Source organism: Saccopteryx bilineata, chromosome 6 (genome assembly GCF_036850765.1).
Source record: "Saccopteryx bilineata isolate mSacBil1 chromosome 6, mSacBil1_pri_phased_curated, whole genome shotgun sequence".
Taxonomy (NCBI): Eukaryota; Metazoa; Chordata; class Mammalia; order Chiroptera; family Emballonuridae; genus Saccopteryx; species Saccopteryx bilineata.
In genome coordinates this window covers 207,940,758-207,961,857 of record NC_089495.1, presented here as the reverse complement: position 1 = coordinate 207,961,857, position 21,100 = coordinate 207,940,758, and the positions used below count along the sequence as shown (strand labels likewise).

Sequence of the window (21,100 nt, the reverse complement as noted above, 5' to 3'; positions counted from 1 at the left end):
AGTGCAGACTGGAGGCCAGAGGTAGGGTGACTGGAGGGAGGGCCAAGGCCCTCCGACTGACCGGGGACAAAGCCTCCATTCAGGGTGGGGTGCAGCAGGAGTCTCCAGTCTGCAGTAGGTCCTTGGCAGAATTGCTGAAAGAATTCCATCCTTTTGTCATCAGCCCGGAGACCACTCAGGAATAGCTCACCACTGTCCAGCGGACAGGGTCTCCACGGGCTCCTCTTCCAACCCCTATGACCTGCTGGCCGCATGCCTCTGAGGAGGCCTCCAGCTCCCTCTGGAGTGCCCACCAGGGCCTTGCTCAGGCTCCTCTGCTCACAAAGGGCCCCAGTTAAATTCCAGCTCCGAGTCATCCTTCCTCTGCTAACACAACATCCAAGGAGCAGCTCTGAGATCCCCAAATGCCCAACATGGTTTCAAATCCACTTTGCCACCTATCTGCTGTCACTAAACCTCCTAGGTCTTCACTTTCCTCTTCTGTAAAATGGGGTTATGCAACCCGTCGCACTGGGCTGTCATGTGGAGTCAATGACACGTGGTCGAGTGTTCAGGACGGTTCCTGTGCACTGTGTGTATACTGCTTTCACATACGGGTCTGGATGAATTGTTGCTTGAGCTCTGTGTCATCCCTCCCCGCAACCTTCCCAGGGTCTGGGGGCTTGAGAGAGCTTTCCGTGCTGACCACGCCAAGGGAGGGGCAGGTCTCTTGTAAATGTAGCTGGAGAAGCTCCCTCCCCAGCCCCCACAACACATGGAGTTTTGCTGAGGTGTCTGTATGACTCTGCCTCTAGCTTGCTTTTGTTTGTGTGGGACTGCGTAAGACAAACCCTCTATAACGGCCCAAGTTTATTTACAGCCAGACTCCGGGCTCCCTTCCCGCCCCCGCTCCTCAGTTTAACTCTGGGCAGAAGCAGAATGAGCAGTGACACTTCGGCCAAGCCCAGGACTCGAGGAGTCGTACGGGGTGGGCCCCTCACTTCTTCTGGGCCTGCACCCTGGCCCGCTGAATCTTGTCCGCCGTGGCCCCGTCCGCGGCCCCAGTGCACTGAGACAACACAAGGGTCAGCTCTGCCTCGTTGCGGCGCTCGATGGCCACATCTGCGGCCTGGGCCACGTCCCTGTGGTTGGACCAGAAGGGGAGATGGTGCTGGGCTGACCAGGGACACGAACCATGACCCTCCTCAGCCCACTGGCTCAGCCACCCAGCACCCACAAGGCTCCCAGCTGACGCACCCAACGAGAAGCAAGGCCTTGACCTTCTGCTCGGGGCCCACGCGGGAGGCGTACTTCTTGGCCTCGTATTTGTTGTGCTGCTTCATGCAGATCTCCACGAAGGGCTTAGAGAGGAAGGGGATGGGCAGAGAGGGCAAGGCAGAGCCCTCTTTCATCTGCGAGCAAAGGCCCATGGGATACACCCTCCCTATATATTTTATGTTCACTTCAGTAGCTGTAATTATCCCTCAACCTTGCCCCAACACCACCTGCAACAGGTGTGATCTCAACATTCTCAGGGCAGAAACAACCGAAACCAGAGCCTTGAGACCAAGTATTTCCAAGCGTCCACTCCATTGTGCACTGCGACCCCTTCCCAACAGGCATTTCCTGCCCTCTCACGGACTACTTTCTCTCGTGGCTCCCCCTCCTACCCGCCACACCTCTGAACAAGCCCCCTCAGTAACCCCCCACTGCCTGGCTGATGCGCTTTCCTGGGCCCCCTCCACCCAGGACTTTTCCCGATGTCCACAGGCTGACTCGGGCCCCTACTCCCATGCACCAGGCCCATGAGCAAGCACACGCACACAGTACCCACACCTATTTCGGCCAGCTGAACAGATGCGCCCATGCATCATGAGCTTGTCTCCAGGCCCGGTCCTCTCCCAGGACCACCCTCCCTGGCAGGGGGCGTCAAAAGGGCCCCGCCTCACCAGGTAGCCAATGGGTGATTTTTTGCTCTTAGAAAACTTCTCTAGCTCCTCCCATTCTTCCAGATCTGCCAAGGCTGTCAGCTTCAACCACCAGAGCCTGCGGGGAGGTCGGGCTTGGAGGAGTGGTGGGAGGGGCTTGGAGGAGCAGTGGGAGGGGCTAGAGAAGCTGTGGGAGGGACTTGGAGGAGTGGTGGGAGGGGCTTGGAGGAGCAGTGGGAGGGGCTAGAGAAGCTGTGGGAGGGGCTTGGAGGAGCAGTGGGAGGGGCTAGAGAAGCTGTGGGAGGGACTTGGAGGAGTGGTGGGAGGGGCTTGGAGGAGCAGTGGGAGGGGCTAGAGAAGCTGTGGGAGGGACTTGGAGGAGCGGTGGGAGGGATCCCTGGACCCACTCCCAGGCTGGGCCTACCTCTTGTCAGGGATGCGGAAGTCACGTGCCAGCTGCTCTGCACGCTTGTTGTGGCCACCGAGGATGAGGGTGGTGACGGTGTCATGTAGAGACAGGTCTAGGAACTGACCCCCCAGCTCATCCTCCAGGCGTCGCTGTAGCCGTAGGAGCCGCATTTGATCCTCTGTGGCCTGGGGACATGGATGAAGCAGGATGGGGACAAGAGGGACAAGGAGGGATGGCGGGGAGAGGAAGCAAGGAGGTTCTTAGGGAAGAGTAGGCCAAACCTTGGCTGCAAACTCATTCTTGGCCTTGTAGAAGGCGTCGGCTGCTGTCTGCAGAGCGGCGACCCGCCCCTCGATACGCTGTAAGGGCAGGAAGGGAAGCCTGAGCCCACAGCTCGGGGACCTCGGCCTCCCCACCCGGCCTACACTTTCCTCCCTGACCCCTGTGCCAAGGGTCACCAGGGCCGGCCTTACCCATTGGGTGAACCACTCTGGTGTTCCCAGTAGGAAGGCTAGCTTATCTGGGACCAACCCTCATCCTGGCCTCACGTCTTCCAACTCTCCGTCAACAGGGAGGCCCGGATAGGGTGTGCACCAAATGTGAGGCCTAGATATTTGGTGCAGGAACCAGCCCAGCAGCCCAGCCCCCAGGCCCCACCCATGCTGTGGGTCTCAGACCTCCTCCGAGGAGTAGCTGGCTCGGATATGGAAGCTGCCCAGCTCCTGGTGGTTGTCGTCCTGGTTGTAAAGGTCCTTTAGCGTCTCCAGCTCCTGATGCTTACAGAACTGGAGCCGGGCAGGCAGGCAGTCAGCAAGGACCACGCAGAGGCTCAGGGCGCCGCCCCCACCCTGCCACGGCCCACCGCCATACCTGTCTGTACAAGCTCAGGGCCATGGGCTGGTTCCGAAGGGTCATAAAAAAGTCTCCTCGGTTCAGCTCGTTCTTCAGGTGCAGCAACACGGTGAACACTATGGGACAGTAACATGGGGGGGGGGGGGTCCAGCCCGGCCCCTTGCTCAGCCCAGGGGCCCCGGCCATGGCACACGCAAACCCTGCTCACCCAAGTCAGTGTCCCCACTCTCGATGGCCTTGCTCAGTGCCAGTTTGCTCCTCTTCATCTTCAGGAGAAGCGGTACCTGCTCCCCGGAGCGCGGCTCGTACTCCAGCAGCTGCGCGGTGGGGAGGAAGACAGAGAGAGAGGGAGCTGGGCCAGGGGCCTCAGAAGCCCATGTCCGAGCGCTGGGAAAGGGCAGGGTGCCTGAACCTTGATGGCCAGCTCCGTGCGGCCACAGTCATAGGCCCGCGTGGCTATGTCGGAATAGGAGACACCAGGCGTGTCCCCCAGCTTCTGGTTGATGGCCCGAGCCACATCCTCATCGGACACGTCCTTCTGTTGTACCTGCAGAAGAAGGGGTGCACACACACCTGATCCCACCCCTTACTCCACTGGAACCTGACCCTTCAGCCCTGCACCTCGTGTTTCCCACACCCCGCCAGGGCCTGGAAGTCCTGAGTGCTCTCAGACCCTACCCTGCCTCCTCACCTTGTAGCAGGCCCAGTGGGCCAGGATCCGGCTGACACCCTGCACCTCAGGAAGGCGCAGGTACTCGCATATCTGGATGGCCAGGGGGTAAAGTCTCCGCAGTACAAGCCTGGCGGGCGAGGCGGGCAAGGGGAATAGGGGTGAGGTGGGGTAGAGAGAGAGGGCAGAGTGGCCACAGTCTGCAAACTGGGCCTCCTAGTTCCCAAAGAAGGCAGGCCAGGAGCAGCGGCCACCAGAGCCCCCGGGGGCTGTCATGCTGCCCACTTGGCGCCCCTCCCGCACCCTGGGCTTGCTGTACCTGTCCAGCAGCACCTGGATGGTGAGCTGCTTATATCTGCATTTTACGCGGTTAAGGAGAAGAAGCCTTGAACGCCAAGGGCCTTCAGGTAGCATCTCTAGCCCCTTCCCCTTCCCCAGCCCCCTGACTGAGCACCCCTCCCGCATGCCTGGGGATACTGGCTGTAGGTGAGGGGGATCCCGATGTGGTAGTCCCGAACGGCATTGAGCACACGCAGGTCCTGACACATGCGGACGAAGCTGTCGGGCGGGAATCTGTCCAGGAAACACTTCCCGAAGGAGGCGGCCTGGGAAGAGATGAGGGTGACAGAAGAGGGTCTCCCCACCGCCAGCCGCACCCTGCCCACCCAGCGCCCTCCCAGCAGCCCCGGAGCCCGCACCAACCCTGAGCAGGCTCTTCTGCATGTCCGGCCGGTGCTCGTGCCCCGCAGCCTCGATGCACTGCTGCACAGCCTGGGTCAGCTGGCCCAGCTCCTGGATCTCCCGCAGATACTCATCGGCCTTCTGGCTCTCCTTCTGGGGAGGAGGGGGCACGTGCAGGGACACAGCATCACGATGGAGAACACCGCCACACCTGGCCACAGTCCCTCTGGGGTGCGGTTTCAATGAGCGGCAGGGGCTGGAGCCCTAACCGCCTCCACCCACTCAGTCCACAAGGGGTGCTCCCAGACTCCCCCCAGTCTGCCCAGTTGCCTGTGGGAGGCCCTGAGACCTCTTGACAGTAGCTCTGACCTGTGCCTGGGCTGGGGATATTGTGGGGTCCCTGCCTCTCCCCATCACCACCCGGAGGAGCCCGTGTCACTTTAGTCTACCTGAGCTGAGCTTCCCCAGCCCAGCGTCCTGCCTGGACCCCTCACTTCACAGGTGGCACCTGGCTGTGGCCACCCATGCCCAGGCAGGGACAGGGGGGCTGGGCCAATCAGGGGAAGGGGGAGGAGAATATCTTAGGGCTCAGGGTAAAGCCTAGGGCTTTACCTCATATTCCTTCTGGGCTTCTAACAGCAGCGCTCCGGGGGCCATTGAGGCAATTTTGAAGATCTCCTCACTGGCCACTGGGGAAGGGAGATGTGAGTGGGGTGCGGGCAGAGGTCAGGGAACCCTCGGCTCTGCCTCAGTGCTCAGTGACCGGACCCTGCTCTGGGACACCGGCCCGCAGGAGCTGCCGTGCCGAGGTGCCCGCCCTGGGTCACACGGGAGCCTCGTGGGGGCCTTACCTGGAACCTCGTGCAGGAACTCATGTGTGCTGCGGGAGAAGATGCGGACGCCATCCAGCTCAGGGACCAGGTAGGAGTCCTCATCCAGCACAAACATGAGCCTGGTCAAGGCTCCTAAGAACACCCAGAGACAGGCGGGGCAGGTGACCCTCTCCCCTCCCAGGCCCCCGGCAGCCCTCCAAGGATACTGGATGCTCTCAGGCGCGTCTCCCACTACCATCAGCCGGCGCTCCCAGGCCACCACAACAGCCTTCTCCTTGCTGCGAGGGCGGCTGCACCTGTGGGCGGCACCACGCATGTGTGTGAGCACACACGGGACGCCAGGCCCACAGCCCGGTCTCCCACATCCCTCTGTCTCGGGACAGCCCTGTGCACGCTTCCTGCCCCGCATCCCACTCCTCTGACGGACGTGTCTGCTTCCCTTCCACCCTGGGCCATCAACTCCCGGTGCATCTGGGCCCACAGCGGGCAGGGGCTGCCCTAGAGTGTGCACGGGCAAAGAAGAGATGGTGCCGGCTCCAGCTGGCTTGGCAGCAGGCAGGGTGAATCAAGGTGTCCCAGGAAACGAGGCTCTGTCCACCTCCACCCTCACCCCCAGCATAAGACCCCCATTCTCACCAGACCATCTGCTTCGGGGGTGCCCGGATGTTGCAGTTGAACTCACACAGCTTTTCCTGAAAGGATGCAGGGAATGTCATGGCCCTGTCCCAGCAGTCAGGTGAAAAAGCCCCTCCCCTACCCCAAACAGAGCTTCCCTGGACAAGGCAAAGCGCCCCTGTGTTATCCCAGGATCAAACCTTGAGGGAAGCTGTCCCCATCCAGATAGAGCCTGTGTCTGTGAAGAGTGCCAGGTGTCGGTAGGTGAAAGAGACAGCCATCTGCAGGAAGCTGCTCACTCCTGGGGCCAGGCCAGGCGGTGTCTGTGGCAGGGCCCGGGAGGTCACCAGAGACACTCACTTCTCCGAGCCTCCCCATGCCTCCCCGCCCCCCATGTCACTCCCATGTCGCAGGCCCTCACCACTGCAGAGCAGGCCGCGTGGTCCAGGAGGTAGAGGTCGGGCCCCACAGCCAGGAGGATGAGCGCCACCCGGTCCTGACACAGTGCGGTCCAGCACGAGGGGGCGCTCTGCAAGCCTGTGGTCAGGGAGGAGGGGACTCAGGATGACCAGGGCCCACAGCTTCCGCCTCCGCGAGCCCCTCCGCGGGTTCTGAATCACTGTCCCGGGCGTGCAGCACCCACCGGGCACTTCCGGCATCCGGCGCAGTTTGAGGTCGCCCACGTTGGCACTCAGGGTGAAGCGGTGGGCCCCGGTGAGGATGGCCACTCCAGAACCAAACTCAGTATGGAAGATCCGGGCGTCCAGAACCCGGTTCTGGAGCACCTCCTAGGGAGCGGAGAGAGCGGAGAGGGGTCTTGAAGAAGCCAAAGGGTCACAGGCTCCGCCCCTGTCCCCGGGCCTCCGGCGGCGCCCCTACATTGCCCATACTGAAGTGCCTCCGGAAGTCGCCGTGAAGCCCGTACACCAGGACCACACCATCTTCCTGCACACAGAGGAGCTCCTCTTCAGCCGACCAGCCCAGGGACACCACCGGTCCACTCTTCCACTGCAGAGGAGAGGGCGTTCATGAGGCTGTCCAGGACGCGGAAGCCTCGCCCGACCCCCACCCCCAGCCCCAGGGCGGGCGAGGGTGCTCACCAGCAGACTGGCCAGAGGCACGCCAGAGGCCGAGTAGATCTCAAGCACCGGCCGTATGCTGGCAGCCTTCTCCTTCTGCCAGGGGTTCCTCAGCAGCGCTGCAGTGGGAGACCTCCTGTCCTAACTCCCCTGGCCTTCCACGTGAAGCCCGCCTCGGCCCCACCACGTGAGTGAAGCAGGCCTCGTGAGAACCAGAATTTCAAGCATCTCAATGGAGGAGGGAGTGGAGGGGTAGCACATGCCAGCAAGCACCCCCAGCAATAACACTCCCAGGAATCAAGGACCTTGAGTTCATCCCACGGTCCCAGAGCGTGCGGTGGCAGAGGGGTCACTTACCAATGGGGCCCCCGTAGGGCGCAGCGGCCACCAGGCAGTCCCTGAGCTCCTCCTTCAGGTCCCAGTCCATACTGTACAGCTCGTATTTCCTGCCCACACAAGCGAACAGAGATTAGCCTCCCTGTGGCCGTGCATCCGGAGGTAGCAAGCCCCAGAGGAACCCTTAAAACCTCCATTTGTCCTCCGCAGGAAACATGAGGAGGCCCCTCCAGGGGCGGGGCGGGGGGACTAGAAACAGCCATATGCGCACATAGGGGCAGCAGACGAGGGGGCAGAGGCTGTTGGCAGGAAAGGACGGGGTTCTCGGGGTAAGTATGCAAGGACGGCAGGAGTTCCTGGGACAGGCAGGCTCTGTGACCACCAGGGCACAAACTGAGGTCGGACCCCTAGGCTGGGTGGCTGGCTTGGGCCTGTATTGGGAAATAAAACCCTGTGAGGTTTCTCAGGGTGGACAACCTTTCTTCTATTTCTGGTTCTTAACACTGAATCAGGTTGAGGGCTTTATACCCAGGGGTCTGGCTCAACACTAGTTCATAAAGAACTCAGTTGCAGCCTGACCAGGTGGTGGCGCAGTGGATAGAGCATCATACTGGAATGCGGAGGACCCAGGTTCGAGACCCTGAGGTCATCAGCTTGAGCGCGGGCTCATCTGGTTTGAGCAAAAAGCTCACCAGCTTGGACCCAAGGGTGCTGGCTTGAGCAAGGGGTCACTTGGTCTGCTGTAGCCTCCCGATCAAGGCACATATGAGAAAGCAATCAATGAACTAAAGTGCCACAACGAAAAACTGATGATTGATGCTTCTCATCTCTTTGCATTCCTGTCTGTCTGTTCTTATCTATCCCTCTCTCTTTCTGTCTCTGGAAAAAAAAAAAAAAAGAACTCAGCTGCAGAGGTCCTGAGTTAGTGGTGCCTGAAAGAAATCCCAGAGGAGTTGTCCAGAGAGTCCAGAGCTGGGGACAGTCCTTGGTGGGAGAGTCAACCTGTGAATCACAAGCCAGCACAGGATGACTGCAATCAGAGGGGTGGAAGGAGAAAGTACTGCCTGAGAAGGCAGAGCATGAGGGGAGGAGACATTTTTATACATTAAAAAGTCCACCAAAGAACAAAGCAGGAAGACAAACTCTGAGGGAAAAATGTGACACATGAGAAAAAGAGATGCTTTTCTTTATTTATTTTTTGACAAAGAGAGAGTCAGAGAGAGGAACAGGGACAGACAGACAAGCAGGGAGATGAGAAGCATCAATTCTTCACTGCAGCTCCTTAGTTGTTCATTGATTGCTTTCTCATATGTGCCTTGACTGGGGGACTACAGCAGAGTGAGTGACCCCTTGCTCAAACCAGCGACCTTTGGGCTGCGGCCAGTGACCATGGGGTCATGTCTATGATCCTATACTCAAGCCGGATGAGCCTACGCTCAAGCTGGTGACCTCGGGGTTTGGAACCTGGGTCCTATGTGTCCCAGTCCAATGCTCTATCCACTGCGCCACCGCCTGGTCAGGCAAGAGACACTTTTCTTAAAAATACAAAGGCTTTAATTAATTTTTAAAAATGAATATATAAAGATAGTTAAATCATATTAACTATATCATATTACTTTATATGAAAATATTTTTAAAACTAAACATAAAACCTCGAGAAAATACAATCTATGTATTTTTGTTGTTTTTTGGTGGCAGAGACAGAGAGAGTCAGAGAGAGGGACAGATAGAGACAGAGAGACAGGAAGGGAGAGAGATGAGAAACATCAATTCTTTGTTGCGGCTCCTTAATTGTTCATTGATTGATTTCTCATGTGCCTTGACTGGGGGACTACAGCAGACTGAGTGACCCCTTGTTCGAGCCAGTGACCTTAGGCTCAATCTGGTGAGCCTTGCTCTAACCAGATGAGCCCAAGCTGGTGGCCTTGGGGTCTCAAACTTGGGTCCTCCACATTCCAGCCCGATTATCTATTCAAAGGGTCCCCAAACTACAGCCCGCAGGCCGCTTGCAGCCCCCTGAGGCCATTTATCCGGCCCCCATTGCACTTCTGGAAGGGACACCTCTTTCATTGGTGGTCAGTGTACTGGAGTACTGTATGTGGCGGTGCAACAAAGCGTGGTGTCGCTCACATACAGTACTACTTCCGGTGACATGGGACGCTCGCATCACGGTTCCGGAAGCGTGTCATATCACTTGTTACAGCTAGCAGCGACAAATATAAAACCGGACATTAACCATCTCATTAGCCAAAAGCAGGCCCATAGTTCCCATTGAAATGCTGGTCAGTTTGTTGATTTAAATTTATTTGTTCTCAGCCCTGGCCGGTTCGCTCAGTGGTAAAGCGTCGGCCTGGCATGCAGGAGTCCCGGGTTCGATTCCTGGCCAGGGCACACAGGAGAAGCACCCATCTGCTTCTCCACCCCTCCCCTTCTCCTTCCTCTCTTTCTCTCTCTTCCCCTCCCGCGGCCAAGGCTCCACTGGAGCAAAGTTTGCCCCGTGCTGAGGATGGCTCTGTGGCCTCTGCCTCAGGCGCTGGAATGGCTCTGATTGTGGCAGAGCGAAGCCCCAAGACGGGCAGAGCATCGCCCCCTGGTGGGCATGCCGGGTGGATCCCGGTCGGGCGCGTGCGGGAGTCTGTCTGACTGCCTCCCCGTTTCCAACTTTAGAAAAATACAAAATAAATAAATAAATAAATTTACTTGTTCTTTATTTTAAATATTGTATTTGTTCCTGTTTTGTTTTTTTTACTTTAAAATAAGATTGTGCAGTGTGCATAGGGATGTATTTGTTCATAGTTTTTTTATAGTCTGGCCCTCCAACGGTCTGAGGGATATGAACTGGCCCCCTGTGTAAAAAGTTTGGGGACCCCTGCTCTATCCACTGCACCACCGCCTAGTCAGGCAACAATCTAATGTTTTATCATGTGAACCCACAGAAATATCTCTCAGAGCAAGACACAGACCCCAGAAATTATCAAGGAAAAGACGGATAGATTTTATTACATAAAATAGCTATTCAACTTAGCAGTTTCCTTCCAAGAGTCTAACTTAGGATACAATTTACACAGGGCACAAAGATATGAATTCACTGCAGCACTTTCTAAAATAGTTTTTAAAAATCTTGGAAACACCTTCTTAAATGCCCATCAAAACAGGAGCAGTTAAATACACAATAATTGCCCATTCTGGGCAATATTACATAGCCATTAATAAGATGACTCAGTGTATAATGACATGAAATTATTTCAGAAATATATTGTGAAATAAAAAAATGGCCTGACCAGGTGGTGGTGCAGTGGATAGAGCATCGGACTGGGATGCAGAGGACCCAGGTTCAAGACCCCGAGGTCGCCAGCTTAAGCGCAGGCTCATCTGGTTTGAGCAAAAGCCCACCAGCTTGAACCCAAGATTGCTGGCTCCAGCAAGGGGTTACTCAGTCTGCTGAAGGCCCGCGGTCAAGGCACATATGAGAAAGCAATCAATGAACAACTAAGGTGTTGCAACACGCAATGAAAAACTAATGATTGATGCTTCTCATCTCTCTCTGTTCCTGTCTGTCCCTGTCTATCCCTCTCTCTGACTCACTCTCTGTAAAAAATAAAAAAATAAAAAATTTAAAAACCCTGAAAAAAAATGTAAGCTGCAGCTCAGTATGAACCGTATGAACTGATTTATGTAATAAAAAAACACTGAGCACATATTTTGGACAAGCACATTTACACCTGATCACATGAGTGTGTATAAACACACAGAAAACCTGCTCAGAGGCTTCCACACTGAGATGGGCAGTGGTTACCTTTGAGGAGGGAGGAGACAGGAAGACTTCCAATCTGTAGGCTATATACTTCTGCATTATTTGAAATTTTATAACCCTATATGCATTTTTGACACTTTGTTACTAAAATCATGGATGAAAATCTGATGGGAAACAGATTCACACAGCCCTAGCTAGCATGCCAGTTATCAACCCATTGCTGCCCAGCTCCAAATTCATGCATGCTGGACACGTGTTGTGTTTAAGGGACAGCCTTCTTTTAAAACATTGCTCTCTCAGTGAGTGCGATGTTAAGCTTTCTCAGTAGAGGGCGCTGGAGGGACGCTGCATGAGGAAGAGCTCTCCAGCTGCTTCCAGGGACGGAGGGTTGGGGGGCCTTATCCAGCAGCCAGGGCGTGAAGATATTGAAGATATCCCGTGGTGACCTGCCCCAGCCGTGCAGCAGCCTAGGAGGTTTGCCCAGACTGGTGATCACTTTCCCACAGCTCCCTGGACAGTCACCACATGCCTGGCCTCCTGCCCACGCCAGGCTGTAGTTCCACTGCATGCCAAGATGCCTGGCCACTGGAGGCCCTGCCTTCCCACTTGAGTGTTTCCACTGAGCCCCTCTGCACACCCCGGCTCCCAGCCACTGACTGTGGCTCATCCTAGAGACCGGGTGCTCCGGGCTGCCTGCTGGCACTAGGTGCCCTGCTCCCCGTGCACATCCACAGCCCTGACCACCAGGGGCAGCTCACCTGTGTCCCCCTATCCCATGAACCCGAGTTGCTTCCTGCTTTCCCAGGAACTGTGGACTGGCTACGACCGGGGCAACCAGTGGCCTCTCTGCCATCTAGTGGGCTGCAGCTGCAGAGAGCGGGGCAAAAGTAGGTTTACAGTTGTGAGCACCTGAAACAGGTTTATTCCTGTTATCATTTATTAACTATTGTATTCTTTCCCGTACGAACTGTAGACCTAATTTTGTCCCAACCTGAATCTTCTCCAGAGACCTGAGCCCCAGCCTGGGGAAGCCCCCCTCTTCCAAATACAGCATTCCTAGGTATGCTCCCTTGGCCTGTGGCTACCATATAATACTCTCTCATACTTTGTAGTCATTTTGTGTGTGTGTGTGACAGAGAGAAAAAGGAACAGATAGGGACAGGCAGGCAGGAAGGGAGATGAGAAGCATGGATTCTTTGTTGTGGCTTCGCTGTTCATTGATTGCTTTCTCATATGAGCCTTGACCAGGGGGCTACAGCAGAGCAGAGTGACCCCTTGCTCAAGCCAGTGACCTTGGGCTTCAAGCCAGCAATCCTGAGCTCAAGACGGCGACCTCAGGGTTTTGAACCTGGCTCCTCCGTGTCCCAGTCTGACGCTCTATCCACAGCCACCGCCTGGTCAGGCTATAGTTACTCTTTTGTCAGTTTAATGAGTCTTCATATTTATCAAAATTTCCCAGTTTAAGTCTCCTAACTGGACCCAGACTGATACAGACGTGGCTCTGAGCGTGGTCCCAGGAGACAGACCCTCTAAAGATGATGAGATTTGAGGATTAGTTTGGTCACGCTTAAAGCTTGGGTGCAGCGCTGAACTCCCCGCCAATGGGAAACAGAAGTCAGTAACCCACTGCTCTCAGTGACATCACAACTAATCAAGCCTGTAGTTTTCTGTGGGGATATGCCAAGTCAAACATGTACTTTGGGAGTGACTTCTATGCTCGATTGGACGGCTGTAACAATGATTATAAGGGCTGTGGTGTGGACGGATTGAGTGCACTTGAACATTTACAAAGAGAAAATGACAAGCTTGGGTCTGTTAACTTTCAGTTCAAGTCATATCTTAGAAGCGGAAAGCGTCTATAACATCCCTAAAAGAATCTCGTATTTGTTGCAGCCACCCAGCTGCTACTGCAGAAAAGTGAAAGCCAAATTTAATTATGTGGGTTGTTCAATTATAACAGTTGAATTCAGCAACATGCCATTTCTCATGTGAAACTCAGGGTATCGATCAGGAAAGAAAAGAATTCTGAAAAGTGGAAGGAGGTACATGAGACCCAGATGACAGTGACAATCTTGAACCCCTGGTTCATCCTGAGCCTCCCCTACCAGTAGGAGTGGCTTGTGCTCCTATGTCTGGGGACACTTACCTTCCTCTGCCTGAGAAGCATGGGATGACCTCAGTTGGGGTAGATGTCTTGGGAGCCCCCCTCACCAAGGGTGACCTAGCTAAGACTACTGCTGAGTGGCTAACATGCCAACAGCAGAGACCAATACATGGCCCTGGTCCGGCACCGTTCCCGGGGGACCAGCCTACGGGCTGATTACACTGGACCTCTTCCATCATGAAGGGGGCAAAGATTTGTCCTGACCGGAGTACAGACACATTCTGGACGTAGATTTGCCCTCCCTACCTGTAATGCCTTTGCCAGGGCCCGCCATCTGTGGGCTGACAGAATGCTCTATCTAATGGCGTGACACCCTGCAAAGCATTGCATCTAATCAGGGACTTCAGTTCCCAAAACGGTAAGTGCAGCAGTGGGCTCAGGTCAATGGCTCATCAATCAGCCTCACCAGGGACCCCCTCACCCAGAACTGGCTGGCCTTACGTCTCGGACCACTCAGCGACAGCACCAATCGGGAGATGGTACCCTAACAGGGTGGGCTCTGTCTTATGGGATGCAGCTGATGCTTTGAATCAGAGGCCATTATTAATGGTGTTGTTTCCTCCACAGTCAGAATCCACCGGACTCAGGATCAAGGGGTGGGTGTGACAGTGGCTCTTCTCATCACAGTACTTAATGCCTCTTACAGAAATGTTGCTTCAGTTCCAGTAACGTTGCGATCTATCAGTTTGGAGAGTCTCCGCAGGGAGAATGTTGCCACCAAGGGACACACAATGGACTCACTGACTTGGAAGAGTGCCACCTTGCCATTTTGGGCTCCCTCTGCCACTGAACCACCAGGCATAAGGAAATGGGGTTAATTTACTGGTGGAAGTGATTACCCTGATTACCAAGGGGAAATCGAGTTTCTGCTACATAATGGAGGCAGGGGGGACTAGGTCTAACACCCAGTGCTCACCGGGAACACCTCTTAGTACTTCCATATCTAACAGTCAAGGTTCATGAAAAATCTCAGCAACCAAAGCAGCAAAATGACTGAGAAAGGAAGGTCTGGGCCACTCCGTTATGGAAAAAACCCAGAGCAGTGGAGGTTGCGGCTGGGGACAAGGGAAAACACAGGGTGAGCCATTGAAGGAAGTCTTGATATCAACTTTGATCTCACGACCGATTACAGAAATGAAGACTATAGTCACTTTGTGTGTTTTCTTCATGCTTGTTTATGTGTGTGTGTGTGTGTGTGTGTGTGTGTAGCCATTATCTTCTCTCTCTTCCCCATTTATATTTATACATAAATAATTGGAGGTTAATTTTACAATTTAATTTTTAGCTAACAGAATGAATATTCAGTGGGACTGGCACCCTGGCTGGATAGCTCAGTTGGTTAGAGCATCGTCCTGAAGCACAGAGGTTGGAGGTTTGATCCCCAGTCGGGGCACATACAGGAGCAGATCCATGTTCCTGTCTTCTCTCTCTCAACCTTCCTCTCAAAAACAAACAAACAACAACAAAAACAAACAACTACACATCTCTTCATTTTGGGAAAGAGTATTATAGGAAGGATAATGGTAGCTGCTGCTTCTTTTTCCTTTTTGAGAGAGATGGTGGGGAAGGAGGGAAATGGGAAGCATCAACTCATAGTTGCTTCACTTTAGTTGTTTATTGATTGCCTTGACAGTGGGGCTCAAGCTGAGCCAGTGACCCCTTGTTCAAGCCAGTGACCTTGGGATTATGTTGACGATCCTGTGCTCAAGCCTAGATCCCACCTTCACGCTGGGAAGCCCATGCTCAAGCTGATGAGCCCGTGCTCTAGCCAGCGACCTCGAGGTTTCAAAATGGGGCCCTTAGTGTCCCGGGCTGATGCTCAATCCACTGCACCACCACCAGTCGGGCAGTGGTAGCTTCCTAGGCAGAAATATAGACTTGTCTTGTTAGGAGGGAGTTCAACAGTGTGTAGAAGGTGCCTATGGAAGCTGAGCAGCCAAAGGGTGGACTGTGCCAGCTATCGACTTATTGTCCGCCAGCTCCACATTCGCCCTCCAGCCCGTTCCCTCGGTGACTAGACGCTGGCCTTCTCGGTAGAGGGCACTGTAGAGACACTGAAGGACAGGGTTTTCTGGCTGCCTCCAGCAGCAGCAGGGCCAGTCCGCAGTGTGGGGGCAAGGCCACCTGGTGGTGCTGTCCCAAACACGCACCAGAACACACAACCCCTGGTGCGGCTCTCTCCACACAGACCCTGCGTGCCCCAGGTCTCCCACGCACCCTGGCCACCAGCAACAGCTTGCCTGTGCCCCACATTCCCAGTGACAGTGGAAGGCCTGGTCCAGGCAGAACAGCCCACTTCACCATTCAGTGGGCTGCAGCTGTACTTTTCCTGCCAAGGGTGGAGCACCAGCTTGGGGAGAGCACCCCCACCTCTACATCTGTTCTTCCTTTCTCCTCAGTCCCCTCAGCCCTAGGGGAGGAGAGGGCTTTATCATCTTCCAGCTACTTTGTTATCATAGCCCCCTCAGCCCTAGGGGAAGAGAGGGCTTTATCATCTTACAGTTACTTTGTTATCATAGCTTAAGAGTATATGAAACAACACCTGTTTAATCATTAGATAGTCTCTGGCTCCTGAGTAGAAAGTCACTGAGATGCAACCAGTGTAGCATCCCACAGACCACTTGCTTGTTACGAAGGGGAAAATAATGACTTGGCAATGGAGGATGTGGCCATCAACACCCTAACCCCCGGTTAAGTCACCGTCCCTCACAGCAGACACCCCAACAGGATGCTGACTCCAGGTGTGGTGCAGCACAGACACCATGTCATTGTCTACAAAGCGCTTCTGCCAAAAATGTCCAATCGGAATCAACCCACACCCTGAGAACCAGCACACAGTTTCAGGAAGTACAGGCTACGACAGAGAAGAAAGTTAAAAGGCTCCTCAGGAAGCAATGGGACACATCTAGAAAGTGGCTGGGTCCCTTAAGCCAATGTCACAAAAACAAAAAGTGGGGGTGAGAGAGGGGATAAAAATGCTCACGTTGCCTGACCAGGCGGTGGCGCAGTGGATAGAGCATCCAACTGGGATGCGGAGGACCCAGGTTCGAGACCCTGAGGTCGCCAGCTTGAGCACGGGGCTCATCTGGTTTGAGCAAAGCTCACCAGCTTGGACCCAAGGTCGCTGGCTCGAGCAAGGGGTTACTCGGTCTGCTGAAGGCCCGCAGTCAAGGCACATATGAGAAAACAATCAATGAACAACTAAGGTGTCGCAATGAAAAACTGATGATTGATCCTTCTCATCTCTCTCCATTCCTGTCTGTCTGTCCCTATCTATCCCTCTCTCTGACTCTCTCTCTGTAAATAAATAAATAAATAAATAATAAAAGGAGTATTAAAAAAAGTGCTCACGTTTACAAGGAACTTAATTAACAGAGATAAGCAGACGAGTGATTCTTATTTTGGGTCTTGCTTTGAACATACCAGTTATAAAACGACACTGCAGACAACTGAAGAAGTCTGACATTAGATGACGGGAAATGCTACCTTTGTTCGGTATGAATCAGTATTGCAGTTTTATTGGAAACTATCATCTTTGATTAAAGTAATGCACACTGATGTTATGTCTATAATTTACTCTAACATTACAGCAGAGAAAAGTATTTGATTAAAAAGGTGTATCTGGGATTTGCTTCTGAATAGTCCCAGAAAAGTGTCTGTGCCTTGGTACGCAGGGACAGGTGACAGGGAAGTGGCACCGCATCGCTGAGACTCGCTGAGGCTGGCGATGCATACATGGATGCCCCTTGAATTACATTTACTATGTTTATCGGTATTTGAACTGTGCCTTAATAAAAGGTTTTTTTAAACTTCCAAAAGCGTTTGAAGCAAATATTGCAACATAATAAACATTTTTAAGCTTGAATAATGAATGATTGGTATGGGTGTTCATTTACTGTTCTACTCTGTTGTACATTTGAAGTTCTTCAGAATAAAAGGTTACATACAATTTCCTCTGCAAAGTCTTCCTTACCCCTAACTTACCAGTCTGTTATGTGCGGTCTTGGGCCTTCTAGCTCTCCTTTACGGTGATCATGATCAAACAAAGACTGAGCTATTATTAGTGTTTATCAACAGTCTCCCCTGCTGGCTCTAAGTTCCATGAGGGAAGACAGGGCTCCTGTCTTCTTATTTGGCTGATACACCCTCAGCCTGGCAAAGGGTTGAGCTAAATTAATTAATGGGATTAGCCCCAAACTAGATTTTTAGGACAAAAATGGCTAAAATTCTGAAGTCTCATAAGAACTCTAGTCACTACTTCTTCTCCTTGCCTTCCCAAATTAGGACCTGTTCCAGAATACTACCTCCAATGAAAAAGAACCCTGCCCTGTCTGCCACCTGCCTATCACTCATTCACGTCACCTGAACCTGCATGAAGCCCTGGCATAAGGCTGTGAACCAATACAACCAGCACTAGGTATCTGCACTTCAAACATTCCCACTCTGGTGGAGAGGCCAAACATGCTATTTTATTTTCCTGTTCAAAGCAAACAAACCTACACTTTAGCACTGGTCCTAGAACAAGGCTGGGTTCAAATCCTCACTCCACTACTTACTAGCTGTGTGACCTGGTCGCCTAACCTCTCTGTGCCTCCATTTCCTCATCAGTACGATGGGTTTATAATGATATCTACTTTGTGGGCTGTGAGACTTAATACAGACCAAGTACTTAGCCAAGTGCATACTACACAGGACGGCACAACACGTTACAAAATATACTGCTCACAAAAATTGGGGGATCTTTTATAGCTTCATATTCCTTTTGAAATATCCCCCACAGCAAGGCTTAGCCACCTCCTCCTCTCTGGCAGTCCTGCACACATAAACACAGGCTAGCCACACGGGTCACATCTAAGGTATGCCTGCAACACTGACATTCACTCAAAACTTGACTGGTGTATCAGCAAAGCTAAGACTTCATCATAAACAGGAGTTCTGTAGTGAAGAGGTCATTATATTGAGTACTCCTATTTAACAAGCCTCTGTAGGCAACATGTATTTTCAAAAGTAACACAAGTTAATATTTTTTAAGGCATATGCATGCTATGTTGTAAACACTAAATGGCATGCCAACTGACATCCTTTCTCCACACAGTTAAGATAGTTGTTATTTCCTACAACTTTACGATTGTAGCTAAACTTTTGCATTTTCCCCCCATCTTGTATAGGCATATTTATAAGAGGTAAAAATTAGTAATAAACAACACATGTAACAGAGCTCTAAAAAAACTGCCACAAGGAATCTGAACCTCTTAAGGGCTGACATTTTGTAAATCAAAAACTACACGGGCCTGACCTGTGGTGGCGCAGTGGATAAAGTGTCGACCTGGAAATGCTGAGGTCGCCGGTTCGAAACCCTGGGCTTGCCTGGTCAAGGCACATATGGGAGTTGATGCTTCCTGCTCCTCCCCCCCTTCTCTCTCTCTCTCTCTCTCTCCTCTCTCTCTCTCTCCTTTCTAAAATGAATAAATAAAATTAAAATAAAATGTAAAAAAAAGGACTAAGCTTAAAAAAAAAAACTACACGAATAAGTTTTCATACATGAATAACTATAGTAGGTATATAGTTTAGCACAAACTGGTGTCTTGTACTGAAATAAGACCTCAATGAGCCCTGCCCTAATAGTTTGGTTGGTTAGAGAATCCTCCCCAAGTGCAGAGGTTGCTAGTTCAATCCCTGGTCAGGGCACAGCTCGATCGATATTCCTGTCTCTTTCTCTCTCCCTTGCTCTCTTGCTAAAAACCAATAAATTAAAAATAATAATGATAATAATAATAAATGCCCCCATGAGATAGATGTCTTTGTGACCTTTAGTTGCAATCAATAAAGCGTTTGTTTGTTTTTTTTTAATTTATGGGGCAACTACTTACAACACAGCAGGCACTGTTCTACACTGCTCACAAAAATTAAGGGGTATTTCACCTGACTGGGCAGTGGCATAGTAGATAGAGCATGGGACTGGGATGCGGAGGACCCAGGTTCAAGGACCCGAGGTCGCCAGCTTGAGCACGGGCTCATCTGATTTGAGCAAAGCTCACCAGCTTGGACCCAAGGTCGCTGGTTTGAGCAAGGGGTTACTAGGTCTGCTGAAGGCCACGATCAAGGCACATATGAGAAACCAATCAATGAACAACTAAGGTGTCGCAACAAAAAACTGATGATTGATGCTTCTCATCTCTCTGTTCCTGTCTGTCTGTCCCTGTCTATCCCTCTCTCTCTCTGTAAATAAATAAATAAATAAATAAGCAAACAAACAAATAAGGGGGTATTTCCAAACGAACATGAAGTGATAAAATATCCTCTAATTTTTGTGAGCAGTGAATACATGTGTTGGATTTAAGAGATGCAAGAAATATGCTCTCAGCCCTCGAGGTTTATGGGAAGAAACCTAAACACACCACCCATCGCCCTACAGTGCCATCCATAACAGATCCCAGCACTCGGCCCAAAGGGAAGCGAGCCGACTCGTCTTTTCTGGGCTGGATCAGGAAAGGTTTCAGAAAGGACCCTTAAACGAAGTCCTCAAAGGGCAAGGGAGCATTCTTCAGGGAGGTCAAGAACGAAGGAAATGGCAATGCCCCCAGAAGGAACTGCAGGCTGGTGCCGCCACAGGCAGCCATGGAACCTCGGGGCAGGCTGGGGTCCTGTGCTCTGAGGCCGAACACAGCATTCGGGCGCGAGAGGGCTTTGCAAGGGAAGTTGGAGAGATAAAAACAGGAGCCGACTCCTCGATGTGAACAAGAGAGCAGTTTGTACCAGGGTCGTGACGTCATCCGTTTACTCTTTTCGAAAAGGATCCGTAGGTTAGGGTAGGGCTGGCTCTACGACTCCCAGGAGAGAGGGCTGCCCCCCACCCCAGATCCAGCGGCGGCTCGTCGCCTCGGCCCAGCCTGGGCCCCACACGGCTACCCCGCCCGCCGTGCGATCCCGCCCCCCTCGGGGCGCCCCTGTGGTCTGACTTCAGCAGCACCTCCCGGCAGGAGACCGGGGCCACTCGCTGTCACCAGTGGGCGGCCAACTTCAACGTGATCTGAGCATCCTTCCGGAGGCCGACAGACAGACCGAGCGCTCAGCCCCAGCGCCGGGCCAGCACTGCGCCGACGGGTGCGGCCGCCTCCGTTTCCTGGTCTGGAGCGGAGGAAGGACCGACTCTCTCTCCCCGGTCAGTGCCAGCCGGCGGCGGACGCCCGCCCGGGGAAGAGCCGGGGAGAGGGGCGGACCCCAGCGCCCGGAGGAGTGACGGGGTCGCGCGCGGCGCTGCCGGCGGCTCCGCCCCGAGACTCAAGCCGGCGGGCGAGAAGGGTAAGCCAGGCCGTGGGCAGGAGGGCGGGCGGCTCACCGGTAAAAGGCCGAGTCCCCGAGCGGGTTCCAGTTCGCCGTGTAGCAGTCCATGGCTGGCGCCGGGATGGAGCTGCTGCTGGGCAGCGCTGCAGGGAACACCCGCCGAGCGCGGGCTCCGGGCCGGCACTTCCGCTTCCGCCCCGCCTGGGTCACGTGGCGAAGCCGCCGCCACTGCCCTCCGCACAGTGGGCAGCTGCCCTCGGCCGCCGCCGCCGCTCCCTGGCTCACACCCGGGCCTTGTGCCCGCCCGGGTGGGCCCGGCCAGGCAGCCGTCCCCGCCTCCTTCCTGTTCCCTCGGGGCGTTGAGGGTGGCGCAGGGCGGGACATGGGGGACCGGAAGTGGGGGCTGTGAGCGTCGCCGCCCCGGGCGCCAAGGCCCGAGGCGCCGTCGGGGCCACCGCGACGCACGCATGGAGAGCGCTGGGCGCCGGGCTGCGCACCGACGGCTCATCGGGTCGC

The 21,100-nt window shown here is 53.8% G+C and overlaps 1 protein-coding gene across 1 annotated transcript; it reads right to left on the bottom strand.

Annotated features, from left to right (window-relative positions):
* Nucleotides 1–834: 834 nt before the first annotated feature.
* VPS16 (VPS16 core subunit of CORVET and HOPS complexes) lies at nucleotides 835–21,089 on the bottom strand. The gene is made up of 24 exons (XM_066234135.1): nucleotides 20,640–21,089; nucleotides 7,404–7,492; nucleotides 7,068–7,165; nucleotides 6,847–6,975; nucleotides 6,611–6,755; nucleotides 6,389–6,504; nucleotides 6,168–6,290; nucleotides 5,989–6,044; nucleotides 5,559–5,648; nucleotides 5,371–5,471; nucleotides 5,132–5,208; nucleotides 4,541–4,672; nucleotides 4,316–4,443; nucleotides 4,158–4,193; nucleotides 3,860–3,968; nucleotides 3,581–3,715; nucleotides 3,377–3,485; nucleotides 3,187–3,284; nucleotides 2,994–3,101; nucleotides 2,598–2,675; nucleotides 2,332–2,501; nucleotides 1,929–2,025; nucleotides 1,237–1,340; nucleotides 835–1,121 (listed from the first exon to the last, which is right to left on the bottom strand). The coding sequence occupies exons 1-24, from the start codon at nucleotides 20,966–20,968 to the stop codon at nucleotides 977–979; spliced, it is 2,802 nt and encodes a 933-aa protein (XP_066090232.1). The 5' UTR covers nucleotides 20,969–21,089; the 3' UTR covers nucleotides 835–976.
* Nucleotides 21,090–21,100: the final 11 nt, after the last annotated feature.

What these genes read in the sequence shown, in the direction of transcription:
- VPS16 (XM_066234135.1), bottom strand. Translation starts at nt 20,968, where the DNA reads ATGTCCCGCCCTGCGCCACCCTCAACGCCCCGAGGGAACAGGAAGGAG. An exon ending in TGCCTCTGGCCAGTCTGCTG is followed by an intron (nt 6,976 to 7,067) that starts GTGAGCACCCTC and finishes TCTCCTCTGCAG; the next exon opens with TGGAAGAGTGGACCGGTGGT. An exon ending in ATCCAGGTGCTGCTGGACAG is followed by an intron (nt 3,969 to 4,157) that starts GTACAGCAAGCC and finishes CTCGCCCGCCAG; the next exon opens with GCTTGTACTGCGGAGACTTT.